The following is a 19,510-nucleotide window of genomic DNA, read 5'->3' on the forward strand; positions in this document are numbered from 1 at the left end:
AGCCTGAGCTGTGTGTAATAAAAAGAAAAAAAACCTCCACCCTAATGAAGTGATTCAGTCCTGGAGTGAATTCCTCTTGCAGCTGTTGATGGCTGTTCCAGCTGGCTGCACAGGTTCATAAAGCAGCTTTCCATGGTTTGTGTTTCAACAATGTGCTTTTGTACCAATTGATTATGCCTCTGTGGCCCATGAAGGAGGAGTAGTATACCTTTCCCCCACATTACCTTTTCTTCTGCAAAAGGGAGCTGGGTTTTGAGAGGTGGGTTTGCCTGTGGCATGACTTGCTCTTTTGAGAAACTCAGGGTTTTTATCACTATTAAAAAGGGGAGGTTGTCTCTGTGTGTGGCTTTTCTAAATAACCTTGAAGCCTGTTTTCTGTCAGTGATATTTATGTGGCATTTTTAATGGTCTGGCTTCTCTTAGGGAGGTAGTAGGGAGTGGTAACTTCAGGGGAATATTGTTCACTTTTTTGTCTTCAGCTTTTTATGTGAGCAGAAATGATTGTGGCACTGCCCTGGCACAGGGCCCATGCCAGAGGCAGAGAGGTGGTCAGTGACTTTGGGCATAGAGTGACTAAAAATGAGCAGAAGTTCCATAGGCTCCACTTCTATCACCTGGGACTTGCCTTCCAAGGTTACTTGAAGACAAGTCTGATATTTATGGTCTCTAGAGCTGGGAACTTTCAAAATGCACTTCTGAGCACCTTATTGAATTAGTGATAGAAACAAATCATTATCCAATTAATAATTAGCAGAATGCTTTTCAACCATAATGGAGAAGAGCAATTTACAGAAGCATGCAGAATTGCTAAGCCCTGAGAAATTATTCATTACAGTGTTTTTTTTTAAGCAGCTCAGTTTGTCTTGCTCACAATTAGTATCAAGTGACCTTTTAACATTTTCTGGCTGGCCATGATTATGGCTAATTAATCCATTGTCTTATATATTGAATGCAAACCACCGTGTTACCTGGCATTGTTCTTGCTTTATGAGGTGGGGATAAGCAGATTCCTCTTTTACTCCTTTCAGGTCTTCTGACTTTGTTTCCTGCTCTTTTCCTTCTGCAGGACAGTTATTTTCCATCCTTTCCCTTGAAGCAGAACAGAAATGAGAAGTTTTAAGACTTAGACCTCAGTTCTTCAATTGGTCCTTTTGAAGAACTGCAAAATGTAGAAAGAGAGATGTGGGGATGTAAATTGTGCCTTGAGCAGGAGTAAATTTGTCCCAGATTTGATAATGTCATGAGTACGTGGTGTAGGACCATAAAAAGAATGTAGAAGAGAGTAGGTCAGTTTGTAGCTTTCCTGGAGAGCAAATTCCAGGCTTTTGGCTTCTGGCTTCAATGATTTTCTTTTTCCTTGACTGAAACCTTGTGAACTTAGACTTGAGTAGGGTTTATTTCACTTGGTCAATGTGACCTATTATGTGAGTATCAAAGTTGTCAAGTGAGTGTACAGTTCACTTGAGTCTGGTGTAGAAATAAACTGCTCAGAAGGGTTCTGGTCCTGAGGCCCTACTCTTACACTGACTTTTCTAAGGGATTCTGCATTTGCAACTTGGAGGGCAAAGGGGGAACCTAACCAAAAACCCAATTTAGTCTGTTCATCTGCATTTCCTATGAGTTTAGACTCTAACTGTCCTAGGCCTATTATCTGCAAATATATTAACCTTTTAAGCATACTGGAAATGGGTATTTTCTACACCAATGGATATTGGTGTAGTTACTGCAAGCAGAGTATCCCAAGGTCCAGAAAAAGTCAAGACAGAAGCATTCCAGCTGTTCCTTTTTGGAAATGCTCCACCTGCTTGCCTGGGGTCTACAGTTTCTTCTGTCAGGACCTGAAGCCTGGGCTGGAGGGAGAGACCTCTGCCCTGACCCACCAGAGCTGAGCAATCTTTTCTGCAGGAAAAAAGTACAGTTTTTTTTTTTTTCCATGGTTGGCTTTTGTGATAAACAAAAAGGGGGTGTCAGCTTTTTCCTTGATCACCCATTCAATAAGCTTGAGAAATGAGTACCTGCATTTTCCAGTTGAGCTAGTGATTTTCTCCCAGATTTGGTTCACCCTTGTTTTTCTTCCTTTAATTTGGAAATACACCTATGAAATCATGGATAGAGGTAACTTCTTCTAACTACATTGCAAAATTGTAATTAGTGGTTTGCCTCAATTTTCCTTCCCATCAGAAGACTGCTTATATTGTGTTGAGCTCACTGCTAGTCCAGAGGGTCTTTATTTTCAATCTCGTGTCTGGAGCACCTCTTTGGCCATGAAATTGTCATTTTAATTGCAGTTCATCCGCTTCTCAATCTGTCACCTGGGCTGCCCATACTATTTTTGAATTTCCATCTCCTTTGTTTTGAATGATTTCCCGTCATCCCTTTGCTTCTTTTTCTTCCGTGCGATGCCAACAGGGTTTTTTTAATCTTAGAGGAACATAGGGTGCTTCATCTGTTCCAAATCAAAGGCTGGAGATTTCTGTGCTCTTGCATGGAGGTTCTGCTTTTGATCTGATGGGCAATTTATGGAAAGCAGGAATTTATGAAGAGTGCTTATCCTATTCAAATTCTGCTGTGCTCGCAACAACAGGAACCTGGAAGAAAAAGACACGACAGACAAGTAGATCCTGGTTTTAAATCACAGAGTGCTTAGCTGCAACCTGCACTCACCTTAAAAAGCTTTAATTATCTCTGAATTTATGAAGGGCACAGCAGGGATGCTCAAACACCTCCCTACTCTCAACAGTGCAGTGTCTCTTTCTATGAGCTCCAGTTGCTGGTGGACAAGCACATCCTAAAATGAAAATGCTGGGATTGACTTCACCCTTTTAGGAGAAAATGAGCTGTTTTCAGGTAGCAAATTTTTATTTGGATAGCTCAAAAAGCCATAAGCAAAGCCTAATAGGTTAAAGGAATATGAGTCAGGTCTGTACTGGTCTGAAAGCAAACTTGCTGCTCCTACAAAGAAGCAGTTCTGGGGCAAAAATGTAAAAAAAAAAAAAAAAAAAAAAGTTTAAAATGCAACATTGAATAGATGCTTGTTTATTTTTGGAAGTGTATAATTTTTAGTAATTACTGTGGCATACATTTTTTCACATCTAGTAAATTTTATTTTGAAGAGTGAAATTGTAGATTTTTGAAAATCTTCAGAAATAGAAACTTTTCTGAGCAGACATTTCCCTGTGTTTCTGAAAATATCCCAAAGTTAAATTTCATTCTTAGTCTGCATGACATTTTGTATTGAAATGTCAGTTTTTAGTACAACCTGTTGATTTCAGAACCCAGCTAGGCTCTGTGTAATCACTTCCCAGAGATAGCAAAGACATCCCTGTTTTTTCAACACTGCAGCACAAATCTAAAACACAGCCCCATACCAGAAACTGGGAAGAAAATTAACTCTACCCCAGCCAAACCAAAATTACAGTCCCTCTCTGTGGCCTTTTTGTTATATGATTAGATTTCATTAATGGCTGTATTGCTACTAAAAGGCTTTTCCAAGACTGCTCAAGAAAGACGTTTCAGCTAAGAATTCTCCTTGTTTTCTGTCTATCCCATCCCTTGGCATGGGAATTAAGGATGGATCAGAGGACTGTCCTGCCCTTGAGTCCCCACTTCAGGACTCTTTGAAGCCACTGCCACCTTTGACTGTTTTCTGCTCTCTCACAGCTAAATAGCTTCTAAATTTAGCTCTGAAACCCTGGCTGGGGTCTGCTGTGGACTCTCTCTGACATTCCTACCTGTCTCCTTGGGTGTGTGGTGACACTTTTAATTACAGCTGTGGCTGCAAAGGGAGCTGTAACACAGACACAGAGCTGGGAAGGACCTGGCTTCCATTTCTCGTTTGACTACAGGATTTTTACATTTTGCTCCCATAACAGTTCTCAAAGAACATTGATTTATTCCTTATCTTTTCCTTTGTTTGTTTTTTGGTTTTTTGTTGTTTTTTTTTTTTTTTTTTCAAAATCTGTTCACTATAAGAAAATTTGGCCATGGTTCTTCCTTTATGGACATTAAAAGACTTATCAAATGAAACTGGATCACAGGACAACTGTTCAGACACTGAGTTCTCTGTGTTTTCCTGGCAGTAGAATCAAAGATAAACAGCCATCAAAAAAGTTATTTCTGAATGGGTCAAACTGGCTATCAAAGAAGCTTATTTAAAGCAAGGTAAGACTTCCCCTGAGGCGTTAGTACACAGAAATGCACATTCTTCTGGGTCTTTATCTTCTTACAGAAAGGAAGCATGCATCTTAAGGAAAAATATTTAGAGACTTGGCTTTTGGAGCAGCATCCTCTGTAAGTGCTGCATTTAGGCAGACTGATGTCTGTTGTTACTCCCTGGCTCTAAATACACATCTTTATTGCTTATCTTCTTGCCCAAACTTCCTTCATGCTTTTTGCTGCATTCCATAAAGTGCCCCCTTTGAAGAGGTGGCAGTGCCAGACTTTATGAAGGAATGGCTTTTTACTGATCAGACTTTTCTCTATCAGCTGCCTCTTGCTGGACCACCTCTGCCCACCCATGCTCATGTCCATCCCTTTTGTTTCTATTATTAGGCTCAGTTAGGGTTGTTTTTTTGTTTTTTACAGATTGATTAAAGCTTTTCCATGGGACTCAGGAACATTTTTAGTGTAGAAATTGTAACTCAGTGTAGAAATAGTCCATGGGAGCTTTAGGAGAGCTGTGATAGCAGGTTAATGCACTGGGTGATCTCCTGCCCTGATTTCTGCAGCAGGCTGGGGAAAGAGAATTTCCTTGAAATGTGGCCCGTCTCTTCAGCCTTAATAACACATTTGTCACAAATACAGCCTGTTATGAGGCAAGGCTCTAATGAAATGTTACCATACAAAGATAGACTTAGAATTAACATTTTTCTCTCCCTACATGTCATTCCATTTAATATGCTATATTAGAAGTATGAAGAAATAACCCTTTTAGCCTAATCCTGTTCCTGCATTACCTATTGTCCTAAGACCTCTGTGCATGTACTGCTCATGGAGAGCCTCATGATCCCTCTGCCATGTGTGGCTGCACTGGGAAGTGATGTGATGGTAATTCAAAGGATTCCTCTCATGTCTTACGTGGCATTTTTTACAGTGTTTTTTAACCTGTTTGCCTTTTATGCAGCTCTGAGGAGCAGAACTTTCACAAACAAATGGACAACAAATAATTTTTTAGTGCAGAGTGACAATTCCATGTCTTTACCACTGTTGGGGAGCCTTGTGGCAGCTGGACATAGTAGTGGAGTTCAGTGGGCATTAAATGGTTTAATGTCTGATGTATTCTGAAGATTTTCAGAAGCAACTTAATTAAACTTAAACTTCAGCTTAGTCTGTTCTAAGGATAATCCCTGTGATACTGATGAGCAGTAGAGAATTTATCCTACCTTAGTCTGTTCCTGGGCCTGAAATACAATTTAATAGCTCTCTGTCCTCCAAGATTTGCAAATGACGATGGTGTAAATTAAATTACTGAGAGCCTGGTTTGCAAATCTTCAAATATCCCTCACTGCAGACAGAGATTCCCACTGTGAAATCTTGGCTCTCATTTGTATTTGGTAACATGGGAGAGTGTCCTGGGGTGACTAAACCAGGACAGGGAGTGACCACTAAAAATAGTGTTATTTAACAGGATTGCATGGCCTTCTGCTTCTGAATTCCTCCAGCACAGGAGATTGAACTACACAACCAGAGATCTCAAAGTCACACTGCAAAATTGAAACAAAAGTCTATCAGAAATTCAGTACATCAATACTCTATGCTGGGGCCTGTTAGTGTCACAAAAACGTCCTGTTTCCCTCTCAAGGTTTTCCATCATATAAATGAGTCTCTGCTCTCCCTGTGCCTGAGCTGTGGAAAACCAGGACTGTTCCTGTTCTTAAAATCGTGTTTTCGTCAGATGTTTTTTATAGTACAGCTTTATTCAAGGTCAGATGCTTCTGCAGCAAAGTGACCTCTAATAGGTGGAGTGAGACTCCTTCTGCAAGCAGATGGGACCTGGCAGCAGCTCCCTGGATTTTGGGAAAGCACTCATGGATCTTCCTGGTGCTGGTAATGGTTAGTGGAATCCTTAAAACAGCACCTGTATAATGAAATTGTGAAGTTGGGCTTTTCATTTAGTGTTGATGGGAGAAGGAATTGAGACAGAGTATTGATTTAAATGTATTGATTTGGGGGTCACTGTGTCATTCCCCTCCTGTGACATTGGGGAGGGGGCTGTGGAGGTCACTGCTGGCTCACAACCTCTCCCTGCCTTTCCAGTGCCTGTGTGACCTGCTCATGAACAGAGGCACGCACACTGGGAAAAACCCCTTGGGTTTGTAAATGAAAGAACTAGGAATGTACATTTAAAGGAAAAAAAGAAAAAAATCATGCTTCTCTGAGCCCTCTTGATAATATTAATTGCTCACTGATCTAATTAGTGTTCCTGTCTTCTGCAGAGTCATCTGCTGGTTTATTTTGTCTGAAATAAAAGCAATATTGTAATGCACAATACAAGCTAATTATCAGGATGCAGGGAGATGCATCAGCGTCTCCCATTCTGTCAAATGAAAGCCATAATGTTGTTGTCCAAGGCAAGTTGTCTAAATGAGGATTGTCTGTGTCTTGGGGTCACAGCTTGGCAGCAGAAATGAGGTGGCATATTGTGTTGACAGTGTCATGGCTTCAGAAACTGGCAGAAAGATGCTTTCCACAGAGGGCCCCAAAGTCTGAAATTGAGTTTCTTAGTGTGCTCCAGCAGAGCCTGAAACCATTGACCTTCAGGACATTTATGATTTACTGAGGGGGGTAGATACTTTCAGTGACATTTGGTGGCAGCTTTCTCCCAGTGATGGACCCTTGGCTCTGAAAGATGCTTCCTGCCTGGTCCAAATTGCCCAAGTTGATCTTCAGAACACTCTGCAGTGCACATCTGTTTTCAGAGCTGCTGTGAGAGAAACCAGGTGTAGGAGAAAAGGGAATTTGATGGTCTGTGGACAGTTTAATTGTGTTCAGGCTTTAAAAATGTCTTGTTTTCTTGCATAAATATCATAATAATAATAGGAAATAAACACAGTCTCAGGTTTGTTTCAGAAACATGCTTGTACTATGAATTGAGTAGCCTGAAAAAATATATATGGTGAACAATGCATAATAAAATACAGTGGGCTGAGTTTTTTCCTGATGTGTAGAGGATTCCAACACTGCTAAGAAAATAAAAAAAACTGCTCTGTTTTATTTGAAGAAAACAGATGATTTTCCCAGTGGCAGAGGGATGAGCAAAGTATACAAAAAACCAGAGCTGAGCTACTCCCCTAACTGCTGTTGATCCCAGTGGATGGTTTTTTATTTGAGTAAGGACTTGGTTAAGATGTCAGGGCGCCCAAGCAGCCAGGCCAGCCCTCCACCCTGGGAGAAGGGAGCATCATTCCCACAGTTGGTTTTGGAGCCTGGACAGACGTGTGTGGTGGATCTCTGCCCTCCTGTGTCACATGTTCCCTGGGAGATGAGCGTACACTGTGAAGTTCCTATTTATTTGCTCTATTTATTTGTACTCTGAAGGCAGCAGACGAGACTCCTTCTCCGGAAGATTTCTCAGCTTGTTCTGCAATCTGTTACAAGGAAAGTGCTAATTAATGGAGATTTCCTTATTGAGTTAAAAGATTAAATATATCAACTACCAGGGTTTGTATCTAATAGCAAGCGTATGCGTGCAAGTTCTTTAAGGAAGAAAACTAATGCAGAATCAAAAGAAATTAGAAATCATAATGCAAAGTCAGCATCAACTCAACTGCCTCCTCGGGATTTATAGAGACTGTGAAATTGAGCAATAAAACCAACCTTTGGATGAATTTCAATAACAATAATGTTGAGTTAAACTTACCAGCCTTTTTTACAAGTCCTCTCTGGTCTATTTAGAATCTCTAATCAGTCTGCTATGAGATAACGTGAGTGTGTGCATCTTTTGTTGAGCAAGTGGGAATAAATTAGCTAAGGGTCCATTATTTGAGCCTTGCAAAATATTTGATGTGGAAGTTATTTTTGCTGGGTTTTTTGGCTGTGCATTTACTGGATGTAAATTAGATTATCTCCTAAATTTCTCAGCAAACTAATAATACGTAAAATCTCTCAAATCCATGTGTATTATAAAAAAAGAAGATTAAACATTTGTTCTGTGGTAAAATTAAATCCTTTTCGGCTTCAACTCCAGTTTTTAGCAACTTAAGTCTCCCAGACTTACTATGCTTAGTTCCCTTCAGTTAATAATTTTCTCCCTTGAAGCAAGATTTAGATTTTGAACAGGGATTATTTGGGATGAGGTGCTCCTCTTGCAGCTCCCAAACTTCTGGAGCCTTTGGTTCTACCATTTGGCCCATGGCCAGCGGTTGCTTATTCTTGGCACACTTGGCTGAGGGAAAGCCTCAGCCATAGAAATCTGATCAGCTGGTGGAGTTAAGTCTCTGAACTGCAATCTGTACTCCATGCTGAGTTTTAATCTGAGGTGAAGCCAGAGGTTTGCCTTGCAGGAGATCCCAGAGCTTCAGCTGAGCAGAATTTGGCCCACCAAATGCTGTGGTCCACCAGGTCTCCATTATAAAGCCTTTAGCTATTAGATTTTTAGCACTGCTTGGATTTACTGGTGTTATTTTTTGATATTTCACAGTCAGTAACCAAGTGAATGTAAATATTAATTGCAAAATGAATCAATTTTTTTCCCCCCTCTACCTTTGGTCTGTGTAATTAGAAACATTTCTCCTGTGTCACTGTCCACTCTGCTGCTCCCTAGTTTGTTAGAGGGTGATCTCTCCTGTCCCACAGACTCCAAAGGAAATTAGCAGTGTTATTACCTGTGGCAGCTGTGGTGATGCACAGAATTGTCCCTCTCACAGTAATGACCTTGAGTTTTATGAAGCACCTCAAGGTTTACTAACAAGGGTAGAACTGCTAGAAGTTTGTTAATTGAAACCATGAAATATGTTAGAGAGGATACAAATGAGTTTAAAGCCAATTCAATTAGAGGTGCATCTGTTTCCAAAGCTGCTGGAGAAATGTTTATTTTCGCATCACTTTTAAGCCAGTCTCTTGGAATGCTGCTGGCACTGTTGTTTAACGCTGAGTGCAGACCTTACACCCACAGCATATTTATCTTTTGGAAGTGCAACTGCCAGGTGGAGGCATCCCTGATGTTTGCTTGTAAACCCACTGATGTCCTGCTTCTCCCAGCACAACCCCATGTGGCACCACTGACAGCCCCCAGCCCATCACCCAGCTGCCTCCTCTTGCCTTGGCTCTGCTGGGTGGCACAGCAGAAATGGGACAATAATTGTTCTTGTGCTGTGTATTTGTGCCTCTCTGATGCTGGCACAGGGTGCACAGAGAAGCTGTGGCTGCCCCATTTGTCTGGAAGTGTCCAAGGCTGGGTTGGACAGGCTTGGGGCAACCTGGGATAGTGGAAAATGTCCCTGCCTATGGCAGAGGGGTGGAAAAAGGTGGGTTTAGACCAACCCAAACCTTTTGTGATTCCATGACAGCCACCAGACCATGCTTCTCACTTTACCCACCTGATGTTGCTGTCTCTGGGCTGCAAAGGGGAATTGAGGTGAGTCAGGGCTGCTGCACTGTGTGTCTGAGCCTTCCCAGGACATCCTGTGTGATCTGTGGGTGCTTTGTTTGTTAGAGGCACTTTAGAGACTCCATTTGTGGCTTGTTGAGCAACAAGCACACTATTCTTAATGAATAAATCATAGTAAAATGAGCTGTACAGCCTAGGTAAATTCATTTGCTCATCCCATTATGTTGACAGTGTCTTAGTAGAAAAAAAACAAAACACTTAAATATAGAAAAGGCTTATTTGGTCATCCAGATCAAAGTGCCCACTTAAATGACCTGGTGTTCTTGTCACTGCCTCCTGTGACATGTGTGTGTGCAGCTCCAGCTCTGTGGGGCTCAGGAGCCTGCTGCTGGCCCAGGTAGGACAGAGGCTCTCATCTGTTCTGTCTGAAATAAATGAGCTTTACTTTAACAGTGTTTGAGATTTTGAGGAATAGTAATAATAATTTTAAAAAGTTGGTTAAAGGAAGCTTCAGGAAATAATCTAGGAGCACATGGAAAGCAGGCTGAGCACATCTGAGAAATAGAGAACTTTTTTTTTCTATGGAAGCTTTTGGAAACATAACAGTTGTTTGGTACCAGGTTTTGCAGAGGGGAGAAAAATGGGGTTGTGATGGATGAGTAAGAAATTTAAGGATGACACTGACCAAACCAGCTGTGTAAACTCAGCTTTCAGTTGGTCTCCCAAGCTGAACAACAGTAGCTCAGAAATGTTATTTACTTTATTCATATTTTGTGGTGGGAAGAATATTTCTCTGGATAGTAGCTTGAATGTAGAATTCTTTATTAATGGATTGTTTTAATAGCATATTGCCCTTGGGGGTTTTTTGTTTATTTAGTATTGTGCTTCATGCCAAAGTTACAAGTTTTCTAGGCAAGCCAAAACTAGGATTACTGTGGATCTTTTTAGTCCCCTGACAACAGCAAGTGATTGCTTGGCTCCTACAGAAAAAAAAAATATCCTGGTCTCACAGGCAATGGATGAGCTGAGTACAATGTTATTTACTGCTCATCATAAAAGATAGCCAGCCATAAAGGCATTCTCTGTCTGAGGGTACATCACAGGAATATTTTTGGAGGAAAATTTTGGTTGAATGAAATCTTTGCTCTATGAATAAATACCTTAGCATGGGATTAACCTTAAGTGGTTGATGGAGGAGTAATGGCAGTCTGTGAGGAGAGTTTGAAGGAAAGTTCCCATCTTGATTTTGTAGCATTGTTCAGTATGGAGAATCAGCTTCCTCTGGACAATATGGAAGTGTAGTGCTCTGTACCTGTCCAGGATTTGATTATATTTAATGTAATTAAGAAAGATGGGTGAGGAAACTCAAAAAGGAGTGAGAAGCCTCTTAGCAATGGAATGTCCTTGGAAATTGTGTGGTTCACTGAGGGATAACTCGCAGCACTTCCTGGGGATGGAATACAGTAAGTTCTTCAGTCTTCACAGGGCAGTCTGTGCTGGAAGAGACCATTTAAAGGTGATCATATGAACCCAATGAGCTGGACCAGACTGCTCCAAGCCCCAGCCAACCTGGCCTTGAACACTTCCAGATGGGGCATCCACAGCTTCTCTGGGAAACCTGTGCCAGGATTCTACCACATTCATTGTAAAATCTTCTTTTTTGTGTATAAGAAAGTTTGTTTATTGTAACTTCTCCTTCATCTTACTTTCTTCTATTTTTGGTAGTCTATTTCTATTTTTTGTCTTACTTCTTTTTATTATAGATGTAGATCTTGAGCTGCCTAAAGACTTAGCCCATTTTGCCTTCTCTGATAAGTTGATAACCCCTCTGACTAATCCTACTTTGAAACAAGGCACTTTCTTTGTTTCTGTTGAGAGTTAATTACCCAGGCTGTCACACAGCCCAAGGAAAGATGATATTTCATACGGTGGTGGAAGAGAACTCTTTGGAGAACTGCCTAAGAAATGCTTCTCATAAATCTATCATGAGAAAATTTATTTTACTTATCATAATGTATTATGAATTGCTTTGAGTGGCAACCTAAGTAGATGGAACAGAATATTAGTGGGATATTTGGGAGTTTTATTTGGAGGAAAAAAGTGAGTCTGTTTTGGAAATAGTTGCATATGTATGTGCATGGGTGTCGTCTCACTGAGGTAAGCATACATGGTTGAAAATACCTCAAACATTCCCGTATCACTGGAATGGATTCAGAAAATTAAGATACCCAATTCCAGTGGCTTTGGAGGCACCACAACAGAGAGAGATGAGAGGCAGCAAAGAAAACCAGAGCACTCTGTATGAGCACAGGTCTGCAGCATTGGGGAAGAGTTACAGCATGAGTTCCATGGGGAAATGATGGCAGCTGTCAGGCTGCAGGGTGGGCGCCGTAAAGAACCGGGGAACAGCACCATCACAGGGAATCAGGAGAGCAGAAATACAGCAGCACCCAGCTGAAGGAGCTGTTGCTACTGCCGTTTTTTAAGGCACTGTTTACAAAAGCAACATCAGTATTTCTTGTATCTCTAGAAGGAAGATATTTTCCAGCAGATGGATGCCTAAATACGCCTGAAACCTTTCTTGGTACTGACTTCAGTGTGATGAGCAGGAGGGAGGCAGTGAATTGCTGCTGTGGGTTGATTCCCAGGCTGTAACACAGTTCTGGTTTGGAGTGAGCAGAAGGCTTGGGCATGGTTCAGCCAGTAAATCCAGCTCTGAACCACAATAATCTCCATGCCTCAGCCTTGGTGTTTCATGGTTGTCTGGGGCTGTTGTCTGGGGGTTTTGGACAGCAGTTTTTGGGTTGGGTTTTGTTGTTTGGGTGTTTTTTCCCTTTATGCTGCAGTGACTGTCACCTGGGTAGATGGGGGGGAAACCCTTCCTGAAAGAGCTGAGTTAATGAGTTTATTTGGTATTCTGTCGGTGAGGAATCAAGAGGGAGTGTTTGCATGATGAAAACCAAACAGAAATAAAGCACATAAAAATGTGAAACATCAGAACAGTGGTAGGGATGAAGTTCAGTTATTTCCATACCCATCGTTGCCAGAGCTGTCAGAAGGATGAAGCTGCCTCTAATAAAGGCTGATCTTAGCAGCCACTGGCTTTCATGATCTAACATGAAATCTCTTTTTTGTTTAAATTAAAATAATACATACAGACATGACAAGCAGATAATATGAACCGGGGGAGAATGAATGCAGCATGGTAAGCAGGACGCTGCAGGAATTATTCCACACTGCCAACCCAGGACTGGTGCCACTAATTCCAGGGAGACCCCCAGGGTTCAGCCACCTTCCAGTGCTGTTCTTCACACCAAGAGCTCCACAGCCACTGCTGGGCTCTGAAAAATGTCTCTTCCCATATGCCACCTCCTAAAACAGCTATGGGGTTGTGCCTTTTTGGAGGAACCAGTTATGTTTTAATGCACAAGGTGATCCTGCAGATGTCTGGTGTTGTGATTTTAAGAGATGATGATCTTGTGAGGACTTTCGTGTCAAACCAGATTAAGGTGAAAATAAAGCTTTAAAATGGCATTTTTGAAACCCAGAATAAGCAAAGCATTAGAAAAGAGATATAAAGAGAACTTGTGAGATGTGGGAAGCAGGTTTCAACTGCTCCTCCCGAGATCAAATCCCACACTGCTCCAGCTGGCAGGCAGGTCCCTCACACATCAGTGTAATGCAGAAGGAGTACACAAGTGGGCTTTACACTTAATTCTCCAGAATTTGTCATGGCCACAGCCTAATAAGGAAGGTAATTACCACACATTGGTGACTACCAGCTTCACAACAGGTACTTTTGCCAGCGTGTGTCCTTTACATCATTCTGTTTTATCACTGCCTTCATTGGACTAAACCAAATAGAAATTATTTTTAGTCACTGCTGTTCTTCACAAATAATACTGTAACCTCGTGTTGGATGGTGTTGGCAGTCTGCCAAGTGCCTTCTCCTTAAGAAGTTCTTGTTCTGTGTTGGTTGCACAGGTTACATCAGAGGATGGGAGTTCGTCGGCTGCAGTGATTAAAACCTCTCTTACATTTTTGGTTTAGGTTACATTGAAGAGCCTTGCACGGTCCCTTGCCCGTTTGATTGCAAATTAAGCGATTGGTCCAGTTGGTCTCCTTGCAGCTCTTCTTGTGGACCGGGGGTGAGAGTCCGATCCAAGTGGCTCAAGGAGAAGCCCTACAATGGAGGTCGTCCCTGCCCCAAGCTGGATCTCAAGAATCAGGTGAGAGCCAACAGAGATCTCTCTGTGCTGTGTTTTGAGTTGGGATCCAAAGTTACTGGGCTGGTGATGAAGTTAAAGATGGGAGTTATCTCTGGGACCACACCTTGGGTCGCATTTTATAGGTAATCCTTGACCTTCTTGAGGACTGAGGGAGAGGTGCTCATGTATCAGCAGAATTTTACCTGAAACACCATATTTATCATATAAAGAAATTGTTATCTCCCAGAGCACAGGAGGCCCTGGATTAATAATCCCACCTGGACAGCGTGTAGACATCAGAGAACTCGGATGTCATGGATATTTTACAATTTTTTAATTCTTTCTGAGACTCTGGTTGCTGTAGAAACGTTTGTTAAATAAAAATTGCTAATTTTAGCAACATTTCCCTTGAACACAGCACAGGTTCCCTTGAACATTAATCTCTGTATCTTCAATATTGAAGTATCCCATCAGATGAAAATAATCTTTAAATTGCTACTCTTAAAGGAAGATCATCATCTATTTAAATGCTACTTAATTCTGTATGCATTTCTGCAAAGTGCATAGTGGTTTTCTACGTTTGCTGATTAATTCTTAGCACTAATTAACACTGATGAAGTACTGTTTAGTTTTGTCTGCCCTATATTTCAGATTCAGCCATGAAAATTAATTAATAGGACAGAAACAGTCATGCTGAAGGAAGTTCATGCATATGTTATGAATAATGTGAATATGTATATGTATAAAATATGTGACATGTAGAAGTACTTCAGTGGTATCATACAAACATTTATTTGGTATGTGCTAGAGCTGGTGGATTCATTTGTTTTTCTGCACAACTATTGCTGCAGCAGTCCTGGAATGCAGCACCACTTCCAGCTCCTGGTTATGAATTTGCCTCATTTTCCTCACAGTTAATTTTATTTTCCTCTGAGAAACTTGGTAAATACTCCTTGGATGTTTTTTTCTTTCCTTCTTCTTTTTCCTTATTTCTATTTGAAATTCATCGGAAGTAGGCTAACAGAAGCAGCAGGGACTACAGAAATATAAAACTGCTATAAAGTGTATGTTGTCCATAGCTCAGTGCTTTTCTTAATAGATCAGACAGATCACCAGAGAGGCAAAGTGAAATCCCACAGTAAGTGATAAGGTAACAATAAGCTCCTTTGTAATGAAAAGATACTGGGGTTTGTTACCCATAGACACAGCAGACTCCTTCCATTAATAGCAAACTTATTGCTATCATGTGTTGCCTATTCCCACACACATTAGAGTTGCCAGTTTCAAAAGCCTTTCAGAGGATATTAAAAGAAAGAAATTGTTCAAACTTGGAAGTTATGTCTTTGTACAGTTTATTGGTGCACAGTGCTTGCAAAGTGCCACGGCTGGTATTAATATAAACGTGGTTGGTGCTTTTTGCCTCTTTACCAGGAGCACACGTCATGATCTAAAACCCACTGAATTCATTAGAGGCTTTCTGTTACAGGCTGTAGTGGAAATAAGGTAGAATTGCGTTCAGGTCTGTTTCTTTAGGTTTGTGACTTCTTGCTTTCCAAGGTGCTTTTTTGGTTGGTTGCTTTTTGGAGCTTTTGTTTCTTTCCTTGTGAGTTTTGGTTTTTTTTGGATAAAACAGAAGCTATTTCTAACTGGTTTGGCACACAAATGGTTTATCTTCTTTGGATTAATGTTTAAAGGATTGAGTACAATTGTATATATTTCAGAGCTTTTAGGGTAAGAAGAAATTGTTGTGCTAGTAAGAAAAGTGTGTATATATGTTCACTTAGACATGCACACAAATGGACATATTTTGCCTGTGCTTCTGTTCCTTGCCTTCCTGAATGCTTCTCAATACTTTGTGAGCTCCAGAAGGAGTTTTGCTCTGCACCCACTGGGCTTGGACTTCCAGCCCAGATTCAGCACACAGAGGTCCCTGGGCACGTTGCAGGTTGCACAAGTTGCCCACCCAGATGGTAAAGTAAATTCGCTGATGGCACTGCTGCTTAGCTGAGATGGACACACATCATTAATCCACTGTCAGGCAGATTGTCTGCTGCTGTTCCTTCTGGTCTGGGCAGCTTTTTAAAGTTTTATTTATTTTTGTTTTATTTACCTGCAGTAAATACTGGCTTTTGTTTGGTATCAAACTGTATCACCATTGTGCCGAGTTTTACTTTTCAGTGGCTATTGTTTTATATTGTGTTTTATGCATTTGATAAGATTTTAGATAACTTAGAACAAATAATGAATTCCTCCAGGTGCTAGTAGATTGCTCTCATGATTTCCACTTTATTTTCTCCAGTATCTTTAGTTATTTTGGTTTTGATTATTGCTTCTGAAGCTGAGTCTTGCTATTGCTTAATCAATTACTTTGGAGAACTCTCCATTTTTCCAGTGTCTTCTAATTAAATCCCTCAGTCAGTTTGTGTCTTTTTCTTAATCCAGATAATCTTTTCACCCTCTTTTTGTGCAGGGTGCTGTCTAGGCTTTTTGGCAGACCCCTATATATCCTTTTCTTCAGTGCGTTTCAGATATTTGACATAAATCTAACTATAGCGTTCCTTGAAATACTATTCTAGCAGTTCTTTCTTACCATTTCCCACCATGTCTGGAGCTCTGCCAATACAGATATTTAGTAAAGCTACTGCTTTGGACAGAGAGACAATTTGCATGATCAAAAAAACCTATTTTATGAACATAAGTAGTTACTTGAGTCACAATAAACTGTGTTGTAAAAGACTCCCCGAAGAGTTTGTCCAGTCACTGTAGTGCAGCTTGCTTGTGTATGAAGGATAGAATATTTTAGCAGAAATTTGATCTTGTACAGAAATAATGTCGTGTCCCATTACTGCATGATATTCCATGGGGTTTGTGCTCCTTATTCCACAGAGAGTTTGACTCTTCTGGAGTGTCTTGAAGCCATTCTTTTGGATGTGTTCATCTGCCTGTAGAGCCTCTCAAGGAGCCCACTCTCTTTGCAAGAGATGTGAGAAGTAAACTCAGAGTTAGGAGAATTAATTCAGCTTTTTTGTATTTATTCTTCTCATTGTAGGCGATGGACGAGGTTGAGCCCTTGAAGATTTTATTCCAGGCTGTTTTCTGATAGAGGTGCCAAACATTTGCATGGGCTGAATGCTCCTGGTATTCTGATAAAATCACTCGATTTGATATAGTCCCTTCAGACTTAAACTCTGTCTGTATTGCTGCCCTGTGAAATTAAAGGATAAATTACAATATTTGGGGGAAGAGATGACAGTATTTTAATGCAGCTCCATGTAATATGCAGAATTACTTTCGCCTTGTACCTCTGTTTGAAAATGGTTGAAGGGCTGCCTAACTACATTTTGCTCCATCTCTTAAAGAAAATGGGCTTTGCATGTAGGGGCTGTGCAGCTCTTATCTGAGGATGTGATTGCTTCTGAACAGCCAATTGGATTAGGGGGTCAGCTGGCAGATGTTCTTGGCTGTGCTGTGCATGTTAAAAGAGGTGTAGCATTTACATTTTTCTATCCCTGCTCTTCTTTGGATGCACTTACACAGCATGCAGTTGCTATTTAATATGTAGTTCTACATGATGAAAGGTTAAATATGAGTTAAGGGGGGTTTATTGCTTGAATATTCTTTTATAGGTTTTTAGGATTACTGTGAGAAAATGCATCTTATTTTCAAGACTCATGAATTCCAAGGATTATTTTTTTATTGATTGCTCTCATACATATTCTTGTCAAGATTTTCCCTCCTTCTCCTTCCTCCCCCTCTCTCTCTCTTAGCCAATACTGCTAAAGGACAAATATCATAGCAAGTAGTTTATATCCTCCATATATGCTGTATATATTTAAGCAAATGTTTTTAAAGGATTGGGAGTATTTGTAATGGCAGGCATAGCAGGAGAAAAATGTAGTGTATTTAGAATGTAAACTTACTGCTTTCATTAAAATGAATATTTTATTCTTAATGACATTTTCTGGTGTTCACTGTAGAATAGGAGAAATACAGACACTTTGCACATTTGAATTGCAAGTACTTCTGAAATTGCATAGAGGAGTTTAAGGAAAGGGAAAAGGAGGGTGGTGCTGTGCTTACAGACCACATCTCTCAGAAACAGGTGTGAAGATGTGTGAATTTCTGGAGCTTTTTCATAGAAAGTGGCTGCTTTAGGTCCACTTGCACTTGAGAGAAAACAGTTATTTTCAGCATTTTCAAAACTTTTAGATTCTTGTATTAGAAGTTTGGAACACAGCATCTTTCATTGCTGTCACTGAATTAGCTCCCATCTAGTCCTGGCTGGCGAGTTGCATGTATAACCTTCTCCTTCCAGCATTAGGAATTGGTCTTCAAGAATATCATTATTAATAGCTCCTGCTCAAATCACTTCTTTTATAATACAGATATCTAATTTTCAGAAAAGTCACTGAACTTTTTGAGGTACTCAATCTCTTTCTCTCATGGATTTCAGGTGCCAGTAGCTCATTCCTGAGCCTAGTCCTGTATCAGTCCATCAGCTGTATCAGATCCCTGCCTGTGCCATGCAGGAAATCATCTCTCTTACATTTTTCTCTGGCTCTATCAGCACTCATTTGCTTGAAGTGCAACTTAACTTGTGGAAAAAATCCTATCCTTAATCTCAGTTTTATCTTCAGAAGGTCTGATTTCCTCCCACTCTGCCTTAAAGGAAGGAATTACAGCATAAAACACATCTGTCCTCTGATTCTAGTGCAGTTTTACAGTATCATAAAAATGACAAGTTTTTTTTGCCTGCTGCACTAATGTGGGAGAATTTTCAGTGTCAAAAAATAGCAAGAACCTCCTGTTTCCCTTTACACTTTTCTTGCTGTGACTGGAAGTTTTGGTACTAAACTGCAATTTAGTTTGTTAAATGAGCAGAAGTAGCAGCCAAATCTGAGCAGCCTGAGCAATATCTCACCTTCCTGAAGTGAGGCCCCCATGTTGGTGGGTGTTGGTTCACTTCCACGGGAAATCAAACCAGTTCCCATGTTCTCCTCCAGGATAATAACCCTGTAGTGTCTACTCTAATTCCCAGCATGTATTAATTTTATATTCAGCTTCAATAGCTATCCACACTGGATTTTCATTCCTCCTGCAGGTTTTCTGTTGAGTAAAGAGCCATATAAACATATTTTCACAATTGCCACTCATAAAAAGCTTTAGCTTCAGGAACGGAGCTGTTTAACAACTCCCTCAAAAGTATTTTTCACTTGGCTTTTTTTTTTTCTAGATAGCTTCTTTAAACTTCTCTTTAATGAAAAAGCAACTTGATATATGGTGTAATGCTGATTTCTGTAACTGTGAGAGAACATTTTTTTTCTGCCTACTGCAGCCCCTACCAAGTTTTTAATGAAATATATAACAAAGCATGAACTTTTGGTTTAAATGAATTGTGTATGTTTGTGTCTCTGGAACTAGGAATGTATCCATAATTATTTCAGATTCAAATAGAGTTCCTATGTTTGTTGTTGACAGGAATATTTATTGTTTCATATGATACCTTGTTGCAAAGTATAGGCAAAGAAAGGAATTATATCCAAAGTGCTCTGTCCTGTTGATTTCTTGCAGAGGAGATGGAACTAAATGGAAAATCAGCCATATAGAAAGCTGGGTGGCCCAGTGAAAAAAGTATTAGCATTTCACCTAAAGGACTGAAGTTCAATTGGTTTAGGCAATACTTTTTTTGTTTTTTAAGGAAAGGAGTGTGGTTTGTGCTGAATCTCTCGTGGACAATATGTCATGTTGGAGGACC

General features: G+C 40.4%; 1 protein-coding gene across 6 annotated transcripts in view; it reads left to right on the plus strand.

Moving 5' to 3' along the window:
• The window catches only part of THSD7B (thrombospondin type 1 domain containing 7B), a 298,549-nt gene that overhangs the window by 207,198 nt on the left and 71,841 nt on the right, over window positions 1-19,510 (plus strand). For all 6 annotated transcript variants that reach the window (XM_086898690.1, XM_086898691.1, XM_086898693.1 and 3 more), the window contains one exon: window positions 13,598-13,776. In XM_086898690.1, the coding sequence (XP_086754816.1) occupies window positions 13,598-13,776 (179 nt within the window). The remainder of the gene's footprint in view (window positions 1-13,597; window positions 13,777-19,510) is intronic.

Source organism: Cyanistes caeruleus, chromosome 7 (genome assembly GCF_971803275.1).
Source record: "Cyanistes caeruleus chromosome 7, bCyaCae1.hap1.1, whole genome shotgun sequence".
NCBI classification, from domain to species: Eukaryota; Metazoa; Chordata; class Aves; order Passeriformes; family Paridae; genus Cyanistes; species Cyanistes caeruleus.